This window comes from Pyxicephalus adspersus, chromosome 1, assembly GCF_032062135.1.
Source record: "Pyxicephalus adspersus chromosome 1, UCB_Pads_2.0, whole genome shotgun sequence".
NCBI lineage: Eukaryota > Metazoa > Chordata > Amphibia > Anura > Pyxicephalidae > Pyxicephalus > Pyxicephalus adspersus.
The window spans coordinates 5,771,733-5,792,490 of NC_092858.1; the positions used below are offsets into that span (position 1 = coordinate 5,771,733).

A 20,758-nucleotide genomic window follows, 5' to 3' on the forward strand; every position below is an offset into this window, starting at 1 on the left:
ATCTGTATTTATATATATTTGTATATTTATGTCTATAGATACAACTGGGTTCATAGCAATGCAGAGAGCACAGGAAGATACAAACTTAGTGGATTCCAGGTTTTGTTCTAACCAAAAGGTAGCAGAAAACAGCATTCCATTAAAGGAGTCTCAGTAGTCTTTATTTTTCCCTGGCATATTACATCCTGAAACCCAACTTTCATTCTAATACCAGTATTCTGCCCAGCAATGTTTAAGCTGATTGGAAGAAGTTGTAGGGGGTGGCAGCCTGTATTGTGACCCAACATTTAAGTAAGCACCTAAAAACAGACGGTTATTGAAAAGTGCTGGGTTGTGTGCCCAACTAAAAGGGGCTGGGGGGATCACTGTAATGCTATGCACACTATGTGATTTCCTCTCGATGTAGTTCCAATCATTAGAACTTTGGACATACAAATCAATACCTTACCATCAACTACAAACTGGACGTGCCATCCACGTGATCCATTATTGATCTGTATTGCCACAGTTCGACTGTTACCAACTGATCCAAAAACCTTAATACTTAATACTGAAAGTAAAGCATTTTTTGATCAGTTGTTCTAATAAAATCTTTCATAGCATGTAAATGAAACCCTGTCATTATTATTCCTAAGCCAAATGCTAACAGTAAACCAAACCCTTTGATCCATGTACTCACCTCATTACGATCCAGGAGCAGCAAATACCACTGGCTCCAATTTGTCAGTACTACTGATGAAGGTATATTATCCCGTATATAGTACAACCCCTATTTCAATTGGACTTTCCATAATGTTTGTACAAGTGGCACATTATGGGTCATCCACATCTGTAAATAACAACCCCATATGACAATATGTGACTATGAATTCAGCTTATAAGGAATGGAATTGTTTGCAAACTGCAGACCGCCCTGTTTTTGACTCTTAGCTATCTCCCTCACCTTATCCGGATCTGTGACAGATTTTTATTTATTAACACAGCAAGGAATAATTCAAAATGTCATCTGGGACAGCTCAGCAAAAAAGGAGTCTACCTGCCTCTCCCCCAGGAAGGCCGAGCCTTGCATTATTTACAGCATTTGTAAAGGAAGCTGCAGAGCTCCATTCTCAGATGGCGCTGATAAGAGGATCCTCGCATGAATACAAAAATCAGCAAGGGCACTGATAACCGAGCTTCAGATTGACGCATAAATGTATATCTTTCACAGGAGGAGATGTGTCACAATGGAAGGGAGAATCATTTTTGTTGTTAGAGCCAATATTCAGCCCATCGGCACCAGGAATTGGTGAGATCTCAGTGGCACAAGGCACGTTTCGAAATCATGGGGTCAACGAGCTGTTAATAAGCAATTCCCACTTATACATTTGCAACGTGCGGATTGAGTGATGACCTGCAGAACCTCTGATAGGGCAAGCTTCTGTTCCTGGGCCCCAGATAATAAAATAACCTTTCTGGAGGAAAGATGACCCTGACAGAATGCTAACAGGGGTTGTATTAATCTAGTCAACTGTGTCCTTCAAAAATTCTTCATGGTGCAATAAGAAAATAATAAAAATCTAAAAAAGAGTTTCAGATCACCTAGACTTCCCAGTGTACCATTATTATAGTAGATCCAATCCCAAATAATGACATTTAGCATGCTACCATTTTTACTCTGTTTTTCTCACCTTCTACAGCCCATTTGAGGTCACTTTCTATCTACTTGGACTCCATGGTTGACATGATAGCCACAAATCAGTTCTAAGTTTCCAGTTAGTGCAGAAATGGGCAATTATATCCAATAGAAGCCCATGTGACAACACAGGAAAACCAACGGGTAACAGATTTGGAGCATTGTCACTCTAAAAAAAGAAGTAGGTTAAAAGGAGAAAAGAGAGGGGCTTTAGGCTCTTAGGTTGTGTAGACCTAAAACAAGAGCCTGAAGCCCCTCTTTTCTCCTTATAACCTGTTTCTCATACATACACCAAGAGGAGTTCACATAAATTCCAATCATCTTTTAAGGAAAATGGAAAGGAATCTGCCCCCATACCCCTGAATTTCGTATATAAAAGGAAGTACCTAAACAAAAACCTTCAGGCAAGATCACCTGGCACTGGTTTAATGAAAGCTGCAGATTTCAAAATACAGCACATTCATTTTGATATGGCATTAGTAAATAGTATAGCTGTCAAATTTCAATGATTGGGTTAACGTAAAGTCATTCATCTATCTCCGATCTGAAGGAGTATACAGTCAACTGAAGTTACATTCACACAACTGGAGGCCAATTTCTAAAATTGTGGGGGAAAACTCATAAAGCCCCATTTCTCATCATACCAATCCTTTAAAAAGGAGAAATAGGAATTGTCTATTAGACTACAACTTGCTCCTGGCGCTGGAGTCACACTTTAATAGCCATTGGTCATATTTAGACATCCCATGTAACTGTTGTTACAAGAAAGGAGCTCATCCATGACTTTAGAGATAAGTCTAGAAGTAGGGGTCTGCACCGTGGGCACTGTGAGTCAACCAAAGTATTTAGCATGTAGATGCAAAAGAATCCAAACATAAAAAAATTATTGTACAAACAAGTCTAACAATAGCTTCTAAGAAATACATTAATTGGTGACAATTCGTATTTCATCATTGATGAGCAAGTCTGTCTGATTCACTTTTCCTAGTCTTTTTGAGCTGACGCGTTTCACAAGTAATTTTCATCAGGAGTGGGTAAGTTTTACAGAGCATGCATCAGTGGTGAAAGGATAGGACTCGATGTGATCTTTCACAGTTGAAGACTGAAATCAAACTGAATTCAGGTATGATTCTCCTAAGAGTGGATGCTAAGAATTCAGATTCAAGGAGTGACCAAGGTCTTAAGGTCAAAATATTTCTTGTTCAAGTGCCGCTGCAATATGCAGTTGTCACCTGTAATAGATGTCCTAGGCAGAATACTTCCACGATATGAAAGTATGAACAATCAGCTAATGCATATGGATGGAGATAAATACCCTTCCATTGGGTGCTACATGAACAAGTACCCACATTGGAGAATGTTCCCTGCTGGTTTTGTTTTGATGAGTACATTTTTTTTCTAATTTTCAGTTTTGATGCCAATGGTCACCATCAAGTAAAGTGAATCTCTGGGGTTCTTGTCTAGTGTAGCCCATACTGCACACATAAGAGTTCCAAAGGCAAAGGAGATATGTGGGCATGCCTATGGGGTGTGTCTATAGCTCCAAAAAAGCTAATAACTTCCGTTCTTTTCCATCCATAATAGTTAAGAAGAATGTTTGTAAACTTTAACAACCCTGCAGTCGAATTTATTTAGGGAGTTTAAAGCTGTGTTTGCACTTGGTAGGCATTCCTCTTGGTTCAGTTGATATACTATAAGATATAACACTGCTTAAGTACATAAAGGTCTCTCGTCATATACTATATCTTCAAACCAAGGAGCATAAACTAGATTCATTTTGTCCAATGTGCAGACTTTCCTAGCTGGGGAAAAAAAAAAACTAAACAGCCTACAACATAAAACTGCCTTCCGACTTCATATTCGGAATGGCGAGGACATGAAAAACGCGGTTTTATTGCTGCACTTGTTATGCTCTCATTTTATTTATAAAAAGAAAGTACATTTCGCCCTCAGGTTAAAATAGAATATATTATTGTAGCGGAGCCATTTACCTCCTCCCACTGTTTTCTGCAGTTTTCGTGCGGCGGATTTAGCAAAACAAAACAAGAAAAAGCCATACCCCCCTCGACAAACAGCAATATATATATTTTTTTATATATGCACAAAACCAATATGTTTTATTTATTTTCAGCCGCTCTCTGACCAGCAGATAATCCCAATTATTTCATTTTCACATCAGGGGCTGATTCCGATTAAATGGAATAAGTTGGAAATCGCGCTGAGCGGGAGGCGATCATAAGTGGGACACCAGTTGTAAAATAAAATAGTTTGTTGTATTTTTCCTGTTTAACAGCTTAGAGGAACTTGTTTGTTCAATATGAAGAAAAACAGCCAACAACAGAATATGTTTCTATTGTACAAAATGTGTTTTACATTAAAGGGGTTCTCTAGTTTACCTGTAAACTAATCTAAATTTCTTTGATAATGGCAGAGCATTATGAATTATTGACATCAATTCCTGAAGTTGAAAGAATTTAAATCCTAAGGCCAAAGTAACAGCAGCTGGACAGTCATCTGCTCCAACAGCGTCCACTTCCCTGGCCGAACCAGTAACTCATTGCTCTGTTGCCACTTCAATGCAAACTACCCAGATTTAGTTTTTTTGGCTAGTGGATGAGCAATGCTGTAGGAAAACCTACAAAACTGTTTTTTGAACATGAAAAGTTCATTTCCAAAGATAATATTCAATTGTTTTAAAATTTTGCCTTGTTTAATTTTGGGTTCAATTGGGCTTGTGAATCAGGTTGGCACTAGGAGTGCCCCTGTTGGCCAGCAAGAACCAAAAAGTTGGCTGTTGGATTTAAAGGTTTACTGTAGTTAAAACTAATATGAAAACTTGAGATTTTTACAACACAATCTACATTCCTATAGTTTCAGTTTTTAATACAAGCTTTGCTGTAAACGCACACGTCAGCCCACTCTCTTTTGTCTGCAACCTATTGATTTAGATACCACCTGCAGGAGAGGATTCCCAAACACACCCGCCACACCCTCCTACCTATCTCTCCCATACAAAATGCCTGATAAGTCCGTGATTTAAACCTGACCTGGAACTCAGCCTGATTGTGATGCTTCACATGCTTTAGAAAGTAACACAAGGTCTGCACATTGTCTTGCTGGCAATGCCAGGCACATGGAATACTGGCGGGGTGCACACCACACCTGAGATGATAATCTAGATATTCCTACTGGCATTACCTTCCTATACCATCATTCATCTGGTCTTCTACATGTTGGAATATGTGATGGGCACTTCCAATCAACACTACATTTAGTCTTCATTGTGGGGGTAAAGGCTATTGCATATGGAACATAAAATACATCAGTTGTAAAAATATGCTTATGGTCTGAAAAAATTTTGAAGCTTGATGTTTTGAAATTTGAACCCAACTTTCATGAAGAAAGCATGGTACAAACATGGAGACAAGGTTACATCTCTCTCTCTCTGAAATTACAGTCTTGCTTGAAACTGTGGTGTGAACATATATTTTCCAACCAGATTTTAAAATGAAAGAGCCAAAAACATTTGGGGTAAAAGGTTCATTTAGGTTGTGTAAGAAATTATATAGGAGAAGCAGTGACCACAAAGCAATAGAGCTGGTCAAAGCAAAGTATTGATTGAATACCAATGGGAAGAGGTGACCACATAAAGGAAGCACCGGAGCAGTTCAAAGCAAAGCATCCAGACAATGCCGAGGATAGAGCCAAGAACTGGCTGCACAGAGAACTACATTGCAAGCAGCAACCATGCTCATGTACAGTGTACTATGAAGTTCTTCTGAAAAATGTTCCTGCAAGCAAGATGGACTCCATCACTACACACAAGTTACTCTGGCACTCTCAACTTTTCCAGACTAGTTTTGCAGTATCACACAGCCCCGTGTTAAAAAGCCAATCGAAAAGTAATTGTTGTTTTCTTTGAAATGTTTCAAGGGTAAGGGGAAAAAAAAATCTAAAACAAGAAAAGCGAGGGAAAGATTATCCCTAAATACACTTAACGCAGCACAGCGCCATAGTAAAATTTGTGCAATAATGGAGCTGGCATGGAGAGCGAAATGGCAAATTCTCTTCCTCGCTTGGCCTCATTTGGGATCGGAACGTTGAAAGCTTGCAGGGCCAGATCCATTTACTCGGTTTGAAAACAGATTTAATTCAAACTGTTCTTTCACTGAATGCATTTACGCAGGTTTTCGAAAGCAATCGCCGCCGGAGAGACATGGCTGCCTAATACCAGTTCGCATCAGCATCAAGTATGACTACTAAGTCTTCAAATTCAATTCCCAGAAAGTTTGACAAAAGGGGATAATAAAGTCAAATTACTACAGAGGATTTCTATTGTTTTTTTTTTCCTGCTAACCAACTTTTAGCTAATCATTTCAAGAGAAACCCCATTTTTGTTACGCAAAACTATTCTTTCACATCATGATACTGCAGGGATGTATCCGACAATGGCACCCAATAATGGCGGACACTGGATATCATTATTCTCTGTTTGTAATGGTCCATAAGGTTACGCATTGTGTTTTACAGCCCTTTTATAAAAGCAAGGCTTTGGTGTGGAACCTACGGTGTTCTATGGGACTCTGTTTGCTCAACTGTGATACAGCTTTAACATATCATGTGACTGGGCTCAACTTCTAGATTTTTCATCCTTAATTTTCCTACTGCTCTTCTAGTTTTAGAGAACCAATGACAATGGGTGCTTGGCAACTCGTTTCTGTACTAATGAAATAGCATTGCTTTCATGGCCAGGCCATTCTTTTGCTTTTTAAATCTACCTGTTAGTAGCAGATATCTGTTTTTTAGATTCTGAGACACGTCTTTTATGAAACTTAGTAATGTACTTAGTACATTAGTAATTACTTAGAAAGTAATGGGCTAGAGAGAGGGAGAAGCAGACATAGGAAGGTGCAAAGTGTACCACTGAATGAGTGCCCCCGAACTTCCCAGCCAACAGGTACCCCAAGTCATTTGGGCTACGTCCGCCAGTGGAGAGAGGGGTCAGCTATAATATTTACCCGTACATGGTACCCCGACTCACTGGTTGAGCTCCCCTGCCTCTGTTTATCTGGAGCCCCTTAGAACTACTTTGCATATGACTTGGGCTCCAACAGATAAGGAGGCTAGCATGGGAGCAAAGGAAAATAAGTATCACTGGATACGGTATGGGTGGCTTGCCAAGGGAACCTGTCACTTTGCTCTGAAGTGATACTCAAACAAACCTTTAGGCCATTACAAACCCTAAAAAGCAAAAAGCCACAGCAAGGCAATTGCAGTTATCATTGAAAAGCCAAAAATTCCTCCTCTATGCACCCCTCTGATATGGCCTTATTTTTGCTCTTGAAGGTTGGCTTTACATGCACAATAACAAGTGGTAACTATGTTCTCCAGCAGGCTTGTTGTGGGGCCGATTTGGCCTGTGTCACATATCAGTGGGCACCTTGACTCGGTTTAAACTCACAGTCTGTCTGGTTCTGCAGTCGGCATACACACAGAAAACCTGGAGCAAGGAGGCGGAACTCATTTGAATCAATTATTGTTTGGCAACTGCCCGAAATAGTTCATAAATATTCAGGCAGTCTAATTACAAAACAATAACACGCCGAAGCAGACTTCACACTGCAAAACGGCGAGCCGGGTAAACACGGCTGCAATCCCATTACAATCTTCGGTGTTTGCGAATAAATATTAGCTGCGATGATGAAGCACCAATAAGCGACGGCGTTACGAGGCCCATGTGGCCAACTTCCCACCAAAGCAATTTACTTTATTCCATACAAGACTTTAAACACCCACAACATGTGTATGAGGAGGGATAGAGCACACCATGCCACCTGACATGATTAAAGAAAACCTGTCACTGCTTTGGAGAAGACATAATGCTGCAAAGCGGGCGTTTGTTAAAAGTTATTCATTAATGGGTAGCTCTAGCCAAGGCGATAAAATACAAAAGATAAATATGTATTTTGAAACGTACTGCAATATTTATTAAGCAATGCAAACATTCTTATGCCCCTTCCCAACCATCTTCTGAAGAGATATATGGCTTCATGGAAAATAACGGACAATAAATTGGAGCCGGTGGGAACCATTTTTTGCATTCAGCTGCGGCAGATAGGGGCCCTGTTCCATAAAGTGTTGAGTCGCTTTTCGGCACACAAAAGCAGTTGGAACATTTGCACCACAGCTGCATGCAAATGTGGTTACCTGCAGTGTGGATTGTCTCTCCCTGGTGCACGACAGCAATTTGCTGTGTGTCCGGGAGTGACCAAATGCACCATGTTCCACCATAGGTGTAAAAGTCCCCCTACAGATCTGAAAAAATGCACAAAAGATAACAAGAACATGCATGCCTCTTATTCTTAAACAATATTTGCCTAGCCTGGGTTTCAGCTTGGGCATGAACCAGTTTAGGACATTAAAAAAAGTAAATTCAGCACAATGGCCCTTTAAAAGTTAAAAACAAGTTGGAGAAAAAACAGAATATGCTACAAAACAGGTCACAGAGGAAGATAAGCGGACATCATAAGGACATCTAGGAGATAAGAGCTGGAGATGTATCTGTGTGCACCTCGCTGTGGGTTTAATATTTCAGTCTCGGGTTGTCTGAGATCACGGATGGCTGATAAAACCACTGGGATTTATTTCATAGTCACATATAAATCTCCTTTACCTGATATAGCCCAGGGGGAGACCTGATCCCAAAGGGAGAATAAAATGCAGCCTTTTTCCCACTCCTCCAGCAGCCAGGGGTTAAATGTCAGCAATGTGAACTATACAGGAGATTGACAGCTGGAGCCAGATTGGTTTTGCTTAGCAGCTATGGCACCAGGGTGACTACATATGCCACCTCCAATAGAATGGTGTGGTCATAGAATTACAATGCCAATAACTCAGTCTTTGGTGACCAACTTGCATGTGTACTTCAAATTTTAAACCCAGCCTCTGAGTTATGTTTCTACCCACCATACAACAAACCACTTAGGATCTCTAAAGGATGGCTCCTACTTGGAATTTCTGATTGGTGAGGTTCAACTAAGGAGAGTCAGAGTCTACCTCTGAGCTGGATCAGAAGATAAAACAAATCTAACCTGGGGTATATATCTGGGCATACAGCTGCACAGGTTGAATTTTTTTTCTTTTTAGTTGTTTTGAGTGTAGCTGAATTCTAAAGATTTGCATACACAAGGGTTGTACAACTTCATTCCTCAAGGTGCCCAGGTTCTGCAGATATTTTTAGTATGATGGGCTTACAAAAAGACATAAAAAAATACTTTGTACTGAAACTTTGGCATGTTTGTGACCCTTGAAGACTTGAGTTAGACAGCCCTGGCATTGACCCACCAATAAAACCTAATGACAAAGATTCGTTTTGGAATTCTGGGATTTTGATTATTATACCAGGCCTTCAGCCCCATACATTGGAGTGGATTTATAAAATCTCTCCAAGACTGGAAAAGAATGACTATCATGGGGAGAACCTGTTTATGTACCTGTGATAGATATGGTCCAGGATTAAAAAATATTTTCAATTAATAGTCAAAATCCGTTTCAGATTTGTTGGATCACCCAAGTTCTCCCATGATAGTCCATCTTCTCCAGTCTTGGAGAGCGTTAATAAATCAGACCGACTGGCATGGTCATTAAAATGTTCAGAAAATCCCAATATTGTAATAATTCCCAGCAGAGCATAAAAAAAGGCCATATAAATAAATCACCATTTCCACAGGAGTGGCAGGTAAGCTGAAAACCACATAAACTTTGGCACCAAATAGCACCACGAGACTCAAGATTCTCACCATGTGCTCTTTCAGGAATGGCTCTGACCATACACATAATTTATATGAAGCTAGGAATTTACTTACCCTCCTTCAAAAGGATTTTCCCCAGGAATGAAGTGAGTGCTGTCTCGGCCAACTAAGAATTTGATTCGGTGGTAAAAGGACTGCAAGTTCTGCTGGGACACGGGAGCTTGTGTCTCTTGGATGATGTCCAGAGGATCTGGAGAACCCATGCACAGGGCGTTGGTGTGACAGTTCTGTTGGAGGCAGCAGTCTGGATCCATGCAGTCTACTAAGCCATCTGCAATGCAAAATGTAAAGATCAAGAATTGGCATCAACAATATAACAGAAGGAAGGAACAACAGAAGGGAAATGTATACAATGAGCCCTGAAAGTAGCTTCTGTGAGCAGTGCCATCATACAAGGAATTGGATACAATGGCCACCAAATGCCAGATAAGAGAACATATTCACCAGCAATGGTACAATCTTAGCCAACGGACCAGAAAACTGACCATTGCAGGCGATCTGATATATATATATATATATATATATTTGCTGGAGCAAAAACTAAACAGAACATATCCTGGACATTTCCAACCCATGTAAAGCATACAAAATAATTCCAATAAACAAATATCTGTGCAGCAGATGTTAGATGTTTTATGTGTCTCCAGGATCTTAGTGGAGCCAAATTTTGGAGGACAGCTTTACCCTTTCCTTGCTGACTCCAGAACTTTAATACCAATCAAAATGACATTTGCTTTGTGCGACTTGAACCAACTGAAAGGAACAGGATTCTCTGCAATTAAACTGATGATTAATATAAGTGGAAGATGAATGGAATTGAACTGCTTTTGTGAATGAGTGATTCATATTGAACCAACTAAAAGTCAAATTTGAGTTTTAAATGCTGGAGGTCCAGAACATAAATTCAAGTATTTGTAGTGGCATTTAAATCAGATCTTATCATTTATTTTTTAGTTTACCTAAAACCATAGAATGAAGAGGAAGAATAGAGAAGGGCCCAAGCTGGCCAAGATCACAATATTCTGAAATAAATTCCAAACCCCCAGCCAGTAACACCTAACCAGGGTGCAGGTGGGTCATTTTTGGCATGAAGATTGCATTACTAAAATCACTTACAATTAGTCATCAGTCAATTCCATAAATGTGGAGCATTATGTGATCATTAGTGATTAAATTATACTACATGCTACGATCCATAGGGTTCTATTTGCTATCCATGTGTAGATATTGATCACTGATTATAAATATTGAGTAAGGTTAGCAGCACAATCACACAACCAAAAATTGCCAATGTGCATCCAAGCTTTAACCCATCTAAAGCCTTGCTAAAAAATCAATGACTCTACTCATTTCAGCCCATGCAAACATGCAAAGAATGTACAAGAAAGGACTATATAGTGACATAAAGCCACAGTGCAGGTCCCTTCCTGGCTCCATTTTCAAATGTGGGGGATCTTTGACCCAGTGAAATGCTTTGCACATCCTAGTCACTCCCTGGCTGTCCTCCTGTGAAGATTTCACATCCTTGTGGATAGTTAAAGGACCCAAACACTGGACAGCCAATAGTAAGAAACTCGGAGAAGGACCCATGCTTTGTAAATTGAGGAAATGGGCATCACAGGGTGGTGGGTTTAGGTAAAAATGTGGCTTACATAGAATTTGGAGTTAAATGGAATGGTAGGGATTTTTAGGAGGAGAATTTACTTACATATGTTAGGGAAAAATAAAATACTTGTGAAAAATCTGTGAAAAATCTTGTGTAAAATCTGGTGAACATGTTACTTCCTGCACACTTACAAGTAACATTATCATCCATGCCAAGTTCATCCCTGTGAATATACAACAACCCTATAGTATGGGGAGGAGAAGAACGTATGTGTCTTTTATTTCACATTAGCAATGAGCTTCCTAGGGTGGCAATGGTGCTTGAACATAGAAAGAACCATGAGTAAGGGTTGTGATCCTCAGGACATATAGTGCTAGCAGGACCACCAGGTAAAAATATGGAAAAAAGCTTTAAAATGAGAACTCATGCAGCCATCACAACTACAGATTGTAATTTGCAGCATATAACATTTTAAATTCTGGATTTTAGATATGCCTAAATGGCTATAAGCTTCGGGGCCGTCCTCAGTAAACTTGGCGATGGTCTGAAGATGCAGTCATCTGTAACCGTATAAAAAAATACCGACCACATGGCTTACTTTCATTGTAGTGTCTGCCAGATGGAATGTGTGTGTATAGATGGGGTGGGGGGGATCATCACAGCGTATCACAAGGAGGCGGAAAGCTCTGGAACGATTCAGTTACACCGGCATATGATGCTACAGGCTGGATGAAACTGCTTTCAAGGGCATTTGGGAAAAGGAGAAAAAGCCTTATCCTCCAATCATGTAAACAGGATAAACTGATTTCCATGTGAGAATGTCGATTTACTGCTAGATGCAAATACAGCTAAATCATGTCAAAAATATCTGCTGTAATAAAACACTGTAAAACAGAAGAGTGATGCCATTTTAATTAAAATTATTATTGTGTTTAGGATTTCCTCTGTCTCTTGTTGGGCATATGGGTGGAAATTTAAAAATGTCTCCTTAACCTCCCTAGCGGTTCATTTCTTTCTGGTTTTATATGTCTAAAAGCGGTACATTGTTTTTCATGAACATTTATTTTACAGTATAATAGTATGAGTATAATAAAGTTTGAAAATCATGTAAAAACAATAAATTGGATAAATTAAAAAATCTATATATTTAAAAAAAATACATATTTTATTCATACTAATATATATACTGTAAAATAAATGTTCCTGAAAACAATGTACTGCTTTTACACATATAAATCCAATGTAATGCATTCAATACAGTTATTTTGTATTGAATGCGATACAAATGTATTTTGAATTTCCCGCCCCGCCCCGCCGGCAACGTACACATGCACCAACGTCACCGGGAACTCCTCGGTGACTCATCGGATGCAGAAGCAGGAAGAAGGAAAAAGAAAGAAGACGGAGATCGCGGCGCTGGACAGCACGGGATACCAGCGGATCAGGTAAGGCTCTATTTACTATTACCTTCCCATTGGTTTACATACCCCGAGTGTGACTCGGGGTTACCACTTTTAGCAACTTTTTTCTACCCCGAGTCACACTCAGGGTTACCTCTAGGGAGGTTAATTTGGTAATGCACAGGCAGGTGCCTTCATGAGAACAAAACTTACCTAATAAATCTCTAAAACACTGGACGCCCCCAACCCCCCACCCCCACCTGTGATTCAGTGGTGTAGCTTTGAGTGTACCTGAACTCAGGAACACTTTTGCAAACTAAGGTTATAGCTGAGCTCCCTTCACAAGTACAATTGCACATATACCTAACGTTGGCACATCTCAAGTGGTTTTCAGAACGTAGTAACTATTTACTTCATTGAGTGAGCTAAGTCAACATTACATTAGAAGGATCAGCAAAGGTAAAGAAACAATTTTATCTCAGAGGAGGGGGAAAAGAAACCTTTTAGAGTCATGAGCTCGGCAGGAATTGTTATTTTCAGAATTTGCAATAGGCAATATGGCTGCTCCCATGAAGCAGAGACAACATATTCTGAGTTCTGTCCAGCAAGGTGAGATGTGACTGCACAGGAAACAATGTTATTAGGTATGAAGAATGTGGCAGAGATGAGATCAAATGAAGGAACGTTTAGTTAAAGTCTCTTTGATGATAGGGCCAAGCGTCTACTGGCTTTTGTTTGATTCCATAAACGTTCATGGGAGTCCAAAACTTTTTAAAGAAGGTGAAATGCTGAAAGAGTCCACTGGAGGTTAAATACCATTAACACAAAGTAGTACCAGACATTGCTGATAGCGGGCCCCTGTGCAGAACTAATTTGGACCCCCTAGAAGGGTCCCTGTTGGCTGAGGAGGGTCCAGGGACCTTATACAGTATCATGATTTGCTCCTCCCTATGTCTGCCCCTGACACAAAGTCAAAAAGCCATCAACAGGGACCCCAATCCTTACCCAGTTTAACACCTCCTCTCCCCTGACTTATTAGTAAGAGGGAAGTACCAGCAAAACAGCGAGAAAGAAGTAGCGAGCAATATTAAGAACTTAAACTATTAACAGAAATTTAAAATGAATGAGATGTCTGATAGCTGCAAATGTAAATCCAAGCACAACTACACAATGGGGTTTTCTTAAATCTGAGAAGTTCAGTTCCAAAGGAAATACTTATATTGTACACTAATCAACATAATTGCTATCATTCAATCTTGGCTTTAGTTGGGTTTATATAACAAGAATTCCAGCTGATCCTGAGATGTATATAAAATGAAAAAACAGTCCAGTAAAAGTTTTGGATGTCCAGATATTTTCCTGCAGCTGTCAAGAAACGGATATTGAGGTTGGTGGTCCTGCTGACACACATGGCCCGCTGAGTGTACATGTGGGAACATCTGATGTTGCTGTGTGTAAGGCATTAATTGAAATGCAAGTTACTAAGCAGAATATAATATGCTGACCTTTAAAACTAATCTTGCTTGATTTTCTCAGTTGATCCTCGTGAATAAATTAAATTAGTTATATGATTCCTGAGCTAAACATCAGCTCGTGGGGATACCCAGGTTAGAAGCTATTGTATACAGAGATGAGTCCACAAATGGACCCACACCTACTGGACTTATTGGATCCACACCAACTGGACCCAATGGACCCACACCAACTGGACATAATGTATCCACACCAACTGGACCCAATGGATCCACACCAACTGGACCGACTTAACCTGTGTTAAACTGAAAGAGCAGGAGCCAACCCTTACTCAATCCAACCTTCCTCCATATCCGGAGCTTCAACCAAGCCCCATTAAACTCCAAACAACCTGAACTGATGGGAAGAAAAAGTTTACCCTAGCCTAATTCCACAATCCAAAACCCAGTGCCATTGCACCAGATCCAATACTGCAATGGAGAGGCGAATTCTTTTGACCATAGTGGTTAGTGTGCCATGTGGAAGCCCCCTTGGGAGGAAATATTGGCTTTTTTGAGAAAATTGGTGCAGTCAATGGAAAATTTACTGGTGGGGTTGACTGAATGTATGATGTGAGTAATGGAATGGAGAGAATTAATAGGTGAATAATTATCTCTCCTAAAGGATATGCTGTAAAGTGTAGTCATTTGGCTATTTGAGTCCTGGTGAAAAGAATGATCAGCCAAATCTATATTTATCATAAAGGCCTAAATTACACAAATCTTGGATCAATTTGCATTTTTCAGGTTAAGAACATGTGTTAATTGTAGGATCCCCAGCTCAAACTGAAATAAAAAAGTCAAGAAAATGAATGCAGCCAACAAATCCAGGAAGCTGCAAAATTTAACATTTTTAGTTTTGGGTTTAGATACAACAAAGGTGAAGATGACAAGTCTAAAAATATGTTTGTACCAACACCTTCCATTTGGCCTTTCCAATGGTACCCTTTAAAGACTAATGAAACCCTCCTCCATATACAGTAATATTACCATTTTCGAATATAATAACGCCATTGACCAAGATCCTCATTTTTATAGATATATTGGGTCTTCCTACTGGGTGCCACTCATTGACTTCCTTAAACCTGAGGTGCTTCCACCATCCACCAACCTCATACAATAATTATGAGCATGCTCATTCCAAAATATGGGGTGTGAGGAGCACCATGGAAGGCTTAGCAGATCTTGACACCAGGATGCTCACTCATCCATCCTTCCCACCGCTCCTCTTCTGCTGCATCTGTTTGTAGTTCTCTACATTGGCTTCCATTTCACCTTAGAATCAAATTCAAGCTCTTGTGCTTCGCCTTCAAAGCCCCCCACAGTTCTTGTCCCACTTACCTTTCTGACCTGATAGAAAAATACTCTCCTAGCCGCTCTCTCTGCTCCTCCAATGACCTACTACGCACGGCTCCAAGACTTTTCTAGAGCTGCCCCAACTCTCTGGAATGGTCTCCTCGTCCTATTCGGCTTGCTCCTACTTTCTGTTCATTTGAAAGAGCACTCAAAACCAATTTTTTTCAAACTTGCCTACCTATCTTCTTCTGTCTTTTGAAACCGTCACCACTTCCCATCACTTCATATCTCCCCTTCTATTGTGTGTTAATTCCCCCACCTACTAGATTGTAAGCTCTTCGGGGCAGGATCCTCTCCTCCTGTATCACTGTCTGTATTCATCTGCCATTTGCAACCCATATTAAATGTACAGCGCTGCACAGTATGGTGGCGCTATCTAAATCATGTTTATTAATTTTATTAATAATAATAATGTAGGATGCTCATTATATATCACTATTAATATCAGAGGGAGCTTCAGAAGTGGACTGTGTTAGAGTATTTTGAGAGGACCTACATGGTGGACGTATTATTTACTTTTATTTTAGATGCAATGGTTGAGTTTATTGTTTTTTCAAATCTTTATCGAACATTTTTGTAATCTACAAACACAGGTGACACCTCAAGCACAATGTAGCATCTGACATGGGAGAAATGTGTTCTCTCCGTCACGAGGAGAAAAGTCTCTGTCTATCTTCATGGCACAGGAACCGTTCAGAGAAAAATCCTATTTTACGATGCCAATTAGAGAAATCTCTGGCTTTATGATAGCTCCACTTACACTAATCCTGCTTTGTGAGCCAAGTAATTTCAGTGTCAGACACGGGCGGATTACTAAAGAAGTCATTTAGCATACAGGATGGATGAAGAGGAGTCATGTATGATTGGACCTTGCTTTCTTTGCCACATTACGTGAAATGATTGAGGTGCCGCTCTACAACAGAGCAGTATGGCATTAAGGGGAGATATCACGGGGGCTAACTTTCATTTTGCAAAATTTTATAAAAAGATCAAATGCGTGGTCACTTACTATACCATCCTGGGAAAAAATTCACCCACCTACATCATCCTGTTACCTAACCACACAAGGAGCTGAGAAGCTTCACTGATTAAATGGTAGGTGTTTTCATTTTTAGTTCAGAGCCCTGAGCAAATACATTGGGTCTGATTTATTAAAGCTCTCCAAGACTGGAGAAGATAGACTATTATGTCAGAACTTGGGCAAACCTGGTTGTGGACTGAAAATATTGTTTTAAGAAGTCCAATCTAGGTTTGGATCCCCAAGGTTCACCCATGATAGTCTATCTTTTCCAGTGTAGAAGAACTTCCTACGGAAAATCAGCCTCACAGTACTAAAGAACTGGTAAATAACCAGCTGGCCAACCCTAATCACCTAGCTGTGGCACCTCCATAAATAAATGGTGCAAGGGTTTGTGGAACTGGACACAGGTTTGCAGGTTCAGTTTTGTACATGGATGACCATAAGACTACAGACCATGGGTTTGGCCCATAAAAAGATAATATATGGGGCAAATTCAGCTCCCCTCTAATTTTTTCTATTACAGTAGAAAGAACATCAGGACAAAATAGAGAGTGAATCTCACCAGTAAAAATACAGACAGCCAAAAAACATGACAGAGGTTGCATTCTTTTGCTAAAATCTAATCAGTATTTGCTTTATATATATTTTAAAGCTGAACCCCAAACAAATACAAATAAGCTCTATAATTAACATCCCATTATTTTTTTGAATGCAAGAATTTGTTTGAATATGCATAGTGCATATATATATATATATATATATATATATATATCAGATAATTATAGTCCTGTGCATAGTGGAGTTTAGGCTTGGTTGGGTAGGAGCAGCTCGGAGTGTGATGTAGTGCAAGAAGCACTCTGATAAGTAAAGATAGCAAAGTAATAGAAATATACTACACCTGTACAATATAAAAACTGCAGCACAATAAAACATGGAGGAAACCATTGGATATGTGCAATTCTCCAAACTGGATAAACAAAACTGGAAAAAGTAAAAAGAAAAGGCGATTTCCTGACTTCCAACAAGTAAACTAAATTATGTTATTCCTTAATCTTCATTCTAAAGCAATTTATTCATTAAAAAAGTGAAGGAGAGGAGGGGGGTGGATGTAAAAATGTCATCTTAGGTAAAAAGGTTGTAATTATATGATAGGATTTTTTACACGCTGTCCTATGTAGGAAAGCTTCCACTTGAAAAGCGGCAACGGAAAAAAAGCTTTATGAAAAATCCTGCATAAAATTGAAAATAATTGGATTATGAGCAGCGGAAAATGGATCCCATTTTCAGAGGGGAAAAAATGAGCTTTCGTAGAATCCTTTCTGTGTCGCAGTACGGGAACGACCGACAAAAAATTGATTTATTGTCTAAGGGTAGTATGACACGGACTGTCCCCCAGTTATTAGGGAAAAAATGCCTTCAGGTTCGTTGACATAGCTGTGCAATATGGCAAAGTGGGTGAATCGTTCAGGATGGGAACTCTGCAGGTTTGTAATTGCTTTCTGTGTCCTTATTATGGAGATTCACCCATCACCAGAAAAGGAACACCAGAAATCCGTGGCACATATATGGCCTCCATAAGAGGTAAAAGAAGCAAGTGTGAGCGTTACCCACCAGATACCGAGTTATAACCCAAATTATTCCTTGTGGGTGGACCGGCCCTTTAATATTTCTGAATCCCCCATTCTGTTATATAAGAGCACATTGGATTCTTTCTTTTATTATATGATTCTGGCGGCTTCTTTTCCATCACCGGCCTATTTTCCTTCACAGAGCTGACCCCGGGATTGAAGCGAAAAGACTTTGCCGATAATTACAGGGGAAGCAAATGACAAACATTACCTGTACGTATCGTTCATTTACAGATATTTAGGAAATAATAGCCGCGCTGTCCCCATGCATCCTGCAATTACCCCATCATGGGAAAGCGTGAGTGACAAGCACTTCATATAATTATGGTGATGGCGATGATTCTGCTGTAACAAGAAGGGGAAAAAAAGCACTACTTACCGGCATCATTGTCCTTCCAATCACCGCAGGACGTCTCCATGGATGTGTCACACCCGGCTCCTCTCCATCCCAGCTGACAGACGCAACTCCAGCCATTGAGGTCCAGCGTGCATCGTCCGTTGCCATTGCAAAGGCCTGGGCATCCCTCTGGAAAATCAGATCAGCACATCGGTTAGGCGTTATGTAAGCTATATTTAAAACCAACATTAGAACGCTGAGAGTGTATCTAAACCATAAGAACAAAAATAAATACAATGCAACCCTAGAACAATATTTCTCAACCAATGCTCCTCCAGAGCTTGCTAGGAATTCCTTGAGCAATGGGCAGTTTGCACCTCTTAGGTCAACACCAATGACCAATGAAGTGACATTCTTCCCAATGACTAGCAATGTATTTGGAATTCTTCCCACTGACCAGCACAATAATGTACTGTGAGCTGTGAATATAGTAATTATAGAAGGGGTTTCCGGAAAACCTAAAAGATTTTTCAAAGGGTTCACCAATGTTAGAAATGTTGGGAAACCCTACCCTAGGTGTTTCTGATTGGAACTACAAAGACCTCCACCTCACCTCATCTTCATTACATAGGGAAGATGGGTTCTGTAGGGCATACAAGATAGCTGGAAAGGCATATTATATTGTTTAAGGTATTAGTTAAGTGCTCAGGATGTTACTCTAAATTCGGGAACTTTCTGCAGCCTGAAAAAAGAAAAACAATGCCCCAACCACATAAATGGACAGGTAAGCTGCCAATATATTTGTGATCTCTGGTTTAGATATTCTTTATCAAATGACAAATGACATAATAGGTATTGTTCACATACAGACACCCACAAGTATCAACATCCTGCTCTAAGGACCAAAAAAGGGGAAGCCAACCCATAACCGATATTTTATTTTTTGGCAGATAAATTGAGGGGTAAACAAAGTTCCACCCAGGTCACACAGGTGCGCACCTGCTCTTCCTGTTAAATTGGGCTCTGCTCATTCCTGGAGTTCCCAGGTCAATATACCTGCTGTGCCCATTATAGGAGCCCCTACCCTGGCTCTCAGGTCTACACGTCTGTTGGGGCCACCATGGTTATCAACATCCCTTTGCCAAGTTGCCAGGTCTGTACACCTGCTGTGCCCATTTTAAAGGGTTACAACCAACCCATTGTTGACTTCCTGGGTCTGTACATCAGCTGTGCCCATTATGAGGGGTCCTACTTTTCTTTACGGACAATATTTAATACTAAGGTAACAGGCAAGCCTTAAACAAACAGACCCCAAGGTAGGCAGGGACGAGGTTGGGAGTTACGCAGGGCATCAGGTTTTGAAATATCCAAGATGTAGGCTTATAACCAAGGCAGCCATTTTGGTGGCCTGACGCTTTCAATGGATCATGTAGACAACTTATCATAGAATTAGGTTGGACAACATTCAGGCAAGGTCACATTTGAAGAACTCTTAATATTAAATTCCATAAACATAATTATAAACTTTCCACAATCACTTGACTGGGATATTTTATTAATGATGAATCACAATGGAACTGTGCAACAAAACTAAGAGAAACACAATAAATGGCACCAGTCAACACCAACACTACTGTGTGTTACAGTAACATGTGTGGTTATGTGTGGGTTGCTAAATCATGGCAAGGTGAATGGAGCTTAAGGGTGCTGTCCTTTCACATATGGTTGGCAGCTCGCGGGCGCACAGCAAACTGGAGTGGTAAAAGGTATAGCAGGTAACCATCTGTGCATGGCATCATTTTCAAACTATATGGCCAAAATGTATTTGTTACTTTTGGAAACTGGGTAGCAATCTGCTAGGGCTACATGCAAAAAAATGGTCCCCAACTGCCCCCATTCACTTGGATGGAAGAAACTGGGACTGTGATTGAGCCCACGGCAGAAGAGGCCATATAAATCTATAATAAAGACACAGGTGCAATTTAGGCATGACTGCTCATTACAATTCCATTATAAGGAACATTTACAAATCTGGATATAAAATACATAATTGTGTAACAAAACAACAAGAGAATACTGCGAACTTAACAGAAAACATTAAAATCACATATATAATACAATAGCAGTTCAGTGCATCATCCATCAAGCAATCCGAACCATTTCCAACCAGTACCAACTACCAAGTCTGACCTAGATCAAGGCAAAAAATCATCTATAATTTGTACTAAAACTCAAAAAAGTAGGTTGCCTCAATCCCTTTTCTAATCAAAAATTAGTATTATTGGGGATGAAAATACGCAAGAAATTGCCAAGCACTATGACCTGTGCTACATTTACAAAATGAAACGGAATGTGGCCACATAATTCCCATACCAAAAAATAAAAAATACCTAATAATGGAAAGAAGGAAATC

The 20,758-nt window shown here is 39.9% G+C and overlaps 1 protein-coding gene across 4 annotated transcripts in view; it reads right to left on the reverse strand.

The window, feature by feature from the left end:
- TENM4 (teneurin transmembrane protein 4) overlaps nucleotides 1-20,758 on the reverse strand; it is a 152,310-nt gene that overhangs the window by 42,509 nt on the left and 89,043 nt on the right. For all 4 annotated transcript variants that reach the window (XM_072401489.1, XM_072401479.1, XM_072401470.1 and 1 more), the window contains 2 exons: nucleotides 18,388-18,534; nucleotides 9,541-9,757 (listed from right to left, as the gene is read on the reverse strand). In XM_072401489.1, coding sequence (XP_072257590.1) covers nucleotides 9,541-9,757; nucleotides 18,388-18,534 — 364 coding nt within the window. The remainder of the gene's footprint in view (nucleotides 1-9,540; nucleotides 9,758-18,387; nucleotides 18,535-20,758) is intronic.